The sequence below is a fragment of the Belonocnema kinseyi genome, chromosome 5 (genome assembly GCF_010883055.1).
Source record: "Belonocnema kinseyi isolate 2016_QV_RU_SX_M_011 chromosome 5, B_treatae_v1, whole genome shotgun sequence".
Taxonomy (NCBI): domain Eukaryota; kingdom Metazoa; phylum Arthropoda; class Insecta; order Hymenoptera; family Cynipidae; genus Belonocnema; species Belonocnema kinseyi.
Genome location: NC_046661.1, coordinates 138,090,043 through 138,095,646, shown reverse-complemented (window position 1 = coordinate 138,095,646; position 5,604 = coordinate 138,090,043). Strand labels below are relative to the sequence as shown.

At 24.4% G+C, this 5,604-nt stretch overlaps 1 protein-coding gene across 3 annotated transcripts in view; it reads right to left on the bottom strand.

Annotated features, from left to right (window-relative positions):
• The window catches only part of LOC117172788 (branched-chain-amino-acid aminotransferase), a 91,118-nt gene that overhangs the window by 32,149 nt on the left and 53,365 nt on the right, over positions 1-5,604 (bottom strand). For all 3 annotated transcript variants that reach the window (XM_033361002.1, XM_033361001.1, XM_033361003.1), the window contains one exon: positions 5,182-5,491. In XM_033361002.1, the coding sequence (XP_033216893.1) occupies positions 5,182-5,491 (310 nt within the window). The remainder of the gene's footprint in view (positions 1-5,181; positions 5,492-5,604) is intronic.

Here is a 5,604-nt window from a genome sequence, read left to right as displayed (position 1 = left end):
ACGTTGATGCCAACACTGTATAAAGTATATGTAACTATTTTGTCGGAGAGATTGAAGATAGAAGTTGAAGAAAAAAAGATCGAGTCACAGAATCAGACAGGAATTAGAAAAGGAATGGGGGTAACGGACAACATATATGTTCTGAACTATCTAGTGAATAAGAAAATTAAAAGGGAAAAAGGGGCAATGATAGCAATGTTCGTGGACTTAAAGGCGGCGTTTGACTCATTAGATCGAGGCGAAATAGACAAAGTTATGGTAAAGAAGGGGATAAGAGAGGGATTAATAAAGAGAGTATCAGAAATTTTTAGGGAGACAAGAAGCAGGGTAAAGGTAGGAGAGCAAGTAGGAGATAGTTTCTGGTTGGTGAGAGGTGTGAGACAAGGGTGTCCTCTGAGCCCACTTTTATTTAATTTATTAATATCAGACTTGGAAGAAGAAATGAGGAGAAAGGGTTGGGGAGGAAAAGATATATACACTGGCATACGCAGACGACATAGTGTTGATGGCAGAGGATGAAAAAGTGATGGAGGGATTAATTACAGGATTAGAGAAATACTTAGATGGGAAAAAGCTGAATATAAATGTAGAAAAGACAAAGATAATGAGGTTTAGAAAAGGAGGAGGAAGGAAGAAAGAATGGACAGGGAGATGGAAAGGAATAAAGTTAGAAGAAGTCAAAGAGTATAAATATTTGGGATATATCTTGCAGACGAATGGAAATCATATAGCTCATGTGAGAGAGTGGATAAAAAAAAGCAGCAGGGGTAATGAAACATATGGTATGGCTGGTATGGCCGGTTTTAGGTTATGGAGCAGAGATATGAGGATGGAAAGAAAGGAAAGATATTGAGAGTTTACAAGAAAGGAATATAAGGTGGACACTAGGGGCAGACTGGAGGACGCCAGGATATATGGTGAGAGAAGAAGCGCAAAGGGATAAGTTAAGTATTAGAGCGGGTAAGAGGGCATTGAAATTTGAGACAAAGCTGAGGGAGGGAAAGGGAGCGGAGTTGGCGAGAAAGTGTTTGATGGAGGTAGAAGAGAGGAGAGGGAGGGCGATCGAATTAACGAGATGGGAAGAAGAAAGGAGGGAGTTCTTTAATGATAGAGAAATAGAAGACGGGACTCGAAATGGAAATGGAAATAAGGAACTAGATATAAGACTGTATGTAAATAGTTGTAAATAATTGTATATATAGAAAGGATAAGATTGTAAAAAATATATAGATGTAAACGGAAAGATTGTAAGGAATGGAAGTCATGTAAACCCTTAGGGGACACATTATGAATAAAGAAGAAGAATTTTTTTTTAACTTTCAAAGGTTTTAAGAAAATAAGCAATTTTTGAAAATTTTTTGAAGTTTTTAAGGGAATAACCAAATGTTTTTTAAGATTCAACTGATGAAAAAATTACTGGTAAAAAACAAAAAAAATGTAAGACCATTAAATGTTTTTTTATTTTGAATTTTTTTATGGATTAAAATTTTTTTATTTAAAATTTTCTCTTTTAGTTAAAAATTCAACTAATTGGTTAAATTTTGAATTGCTTTGTTAAAAATTAACTTTTTCGTTCAAGAGAAATAAATTTTCAAAAAAATAGCTGAATTATCAAATAAAATATATTTTATACAACAATGAATTCTCTTCTAAAAAGAATTTTCAAAAAAAATGTAGTTAAATTTTTAGTGAACAAAATTAATTTTAAACCAAAAAGTTTAGTGTTTTACTACAGAAGAATATTTTTTAACAACAAAAAAATGAATTTTTAACCAGAAAAATAAAAAAAAAATTAATTAAGAAAATTAGTTAAATTTTTAGTCGAAAAATTAATTTTCAATTATAAAACTAATTTAAAAAAAATAAATCTGAAAGAATCTGGAAAATTTTAGATCCATTATTTTAATTTTGATAGATTTAAAACAATTGTAGAAGAAATTTTAATTATTTCAAAAGATATTTATAAATTTTGAAAGTATTGGAATGATTCGAATATAATTTAAATCTTGCGAAAATGAAAAAAATTTTGAACAAAATGCAGATTCTTGCAGATTTAGAGAAAAGCAGTTTTCTAAGAATTTTAAAATGTTTTCGGAGAATAAAAATCTTTCTTAAGATTTCTGGGAAATTTCGAATCATTTTTGATTTAAAAAAAATTGATTTTAAAAGAAAATTGAAAAGGATTCCGAAAAATTTCAAATGATTTCCTAAAATTTCCAGATCTGCAACAAAATGTAGAGATTTGAAGGTTTCGAAAAAAACAACTTGATATCATTTTTTATTTTGAAAAATTAATTTTAGAAGAAACTTAAAAAAGGATTTCAAATGATTTCCTGAAATTTCCAGAAAGAATCTAGAAGATTTTAAAGCTTAATTTTGATAAAATTTTTCAAAATTACAAAATGTTGGAAAAAATTTCGAGTAAATTAAAAAAAATACGAATATTTTCAAAATAATTTGAAATTTAAAAAGATTTAAAAAAATGTAACAGAAAATGTAAGTTTTAACGTAAATTAAAACAATTTTTATCAACAAACAATTTTTAAGAACAACTTTCAGTTTTTAAATATTTAGAAGTTTTGAAAGGCTAAAAAAATTCTTCAAGAGAATAAAGAATTTTCTTAAGATTTCTGGGAAAATTTAAAATAGTATTTTATTCTTAAAAATGAATTTTATGACAAAATTGAAAAAATACCAAATATATTTAAAATTATATTAATGTATTTTAAACATTCCAAATTAATTAAATTAGAAACTTAAAAAAAAGAGATTTTCAACAAATAAAGATTAATTTATTACGAAAATAGAATAATTCTTAATAAAATACATACATTTTTAAATCAAATATTTTAATAATAATTGAATTTATTAAAGCTAAAAGTTAATTTTCAATCAGAAATGCCAATTTTTAACAGAATAGATGAATTTTTAAACAAAAGAAATAAATTTTTAACGAAAAATTAAATACTTTAATTTTTAGTTGAAGAAATAAGCTTTTCAGAAAATGAAATAATTTTTTGAAAAAAAAAACCAAGTTAAGTTTTTAGTCAAAAAAATTAATATTCAATGAAAAAAATATTTTTTAACCAAGGAAATGAATATTCAACCAAAAAGATTAATGTTATACCAAAGAAGAATATTTGAAAAATATAAAAAAATAAAATTTTTAACCAACTATTTCAATATTTTATATAATTCTCAACCAAAAAGGATGATTTCTTAACAAAAAAAGATAAATTTTCAACAAAATAGTTGAATTTTTAAATAAAATAAATTTATTTAATTTAATAAATTAATTTAATTTAGAGAAGAATATTTTTTAACAACAAAAAAATGAGTTTTTAACCAAAACAATTTTTGAAAAAAAATTGTTTTTTAAATTAGTTAAATTAGTAGTCGAAAAATTAATTTTTAATTATATAACTAATTAAAAGAACTAATTAAAACTAATTAAAATTAAAAGAAAATCAATAAAGAAAACAAAATCTCATCCAAAATGTCGAGTTTTCAAATCATAAAGACAAATTAAAAAAAAAAGTTGAATTTACAAAACCAAAATATGAATTCTCTACCAAATCAATTGAATTTACAATTAAAAAAAGAGAGATCATTGGCGAAATTCATTTTTAGTCAAAAATTCATTTAAAAAAAAAATAAACTAATTTTCAACCAATGAAATTAATTTTTTGACCAAAAAGAATTATTTGAAAGCCGAACAGAATAATTTTTAATAAAATACATGAATTTTTTATCCAATATTTTAATTTTAATTGAGAATTTTCAAAGAAAAAAGTTAATTTTATATCAATAAAGACTAATTTTTAACAGAATAGATGAATTTCCAAACAAAATAAATAAATTTTTAACAAAAGATTGAATAGTTTAATGATCAGTTAAAGAAGTAAGTTTTTAAGAAAATAAGAAACAAAAAGAAAAAAATCTTGTTAAATTTTTAGTCAAAAAAATTAATATTCAATGAAAAAATTAATTTTAACCAAACAAATGGATTTTTAAGCGAAAAGGATGATTTCATACAAAAAAAAGAAAAATTTTCAACAGCTGAATTTTAAAATCAAATAAATTTTATATAAACAATTGAATAGTTTAATTTTATGTTGAAAAAGAAAGGTTTTAAAGAACATAAATTTTCAACGAAATAGTTAAAAAATGAATTTTCTACGAAAAAGAATTTTTGACAATATAAAAAAAATATTTTGTAACAAAAATGAATGTGCAACCCAAAAATAATTTTAAAAAAATATAATTAGTTAAATTTTAAACTACAAAAAATTAATATTCAATTAAAAAAACTAATTTTCAACCAAAAAGATTAATGTTCTACTAAAGAAGAATATTTTTTTAACTAACAAAAAAAATGAATTTTTAACCAAATATTTTAATATTTAATAGAATTTTTAATCAAAATGGTTGGTTTTCTACCACAAAAGACAATTTAAAAAAAAATTAAATTTTCAACCAAATAGTTGAGTTTTTAACTGAAGAAGATAAATGTTTAACCAAAAATGGTGTAATTATATTTTCAGTTTTAAACATTTAAATTATTTAATTTTTAAAAAACTAGTTTCACTTTTAATTAAATACTTGAATTTTTAACGAAAAATGGATCAAATAGCTATATTAGATGAAAAATCCTAAATTAATTTAATTTATTGTAAAAATAATATTGTGACAGTTAATGATAAAATTAATTTTTCTCATGTCAAATATAAATTGAAATACTGTTAGATGCGACTACCTTAATAAAAAATATAATTTTTATTTAAAAATAAAATAGTTTATGTGACAAATATATCCAGGAAACGTGGTTAATGGACAGCTAAAAAATTATAATCAAATTTAAATAGTCCAATTAAATTCTACTTTGACAGAAAATTATATAATATATTATATATTACATAATAATTTTTTTAAATCAGGAAATACCTTACAAATGTATTTTTTGATGTATTTTCAATATTAAAAAAAAAATTAAGATTATGGTGTCGGATATTGCCACACGTCAATAAAAATAAATCATAGTTATTAAAAATGTGTTTTCCTTGAAATCGAAAAAACAAAAATTGATTGATTAAAGATGCTAGTTGACTTGAAAATTGAGTATAAATAAATAAATTGAGTATAAATAAATAAATAATTTTTTTTTAACAAATAAAATCTCACCTCCATCCTCGTTGATAAAGAACATAAAAACATTCATGGTCCCAGCCTCCGTAACTTGATTGTCGTCACCATAAAGCCACAAAACTTGTTGTAATCCTTTTTCTGTCGCTTCTCGCTGAACGTGAATTGTCGGGGCATAATTACTACCCATTTTTCTATCTCCACAGCCTCCTGGCCATGCTCTCGTGTACCTAGGATCTGCCAATAAAGACACCCCTCGTGCTGCTTCTTTATTGTTAAAATAAGATCCCACTGGGCAGAGAATGACATAAAGAAGGGCTGAATCCGAGGCAGCAACTCCCAAAGTTGGCTGAAAGAGACAATACGAGGGTAGTTCAATAAGTCCTTAGAATGACCAACAGATAGCGCGCGAATCGCTCCAAATCATCTGTTTTCAGTCAGCACCACTCCCGACTAGATATA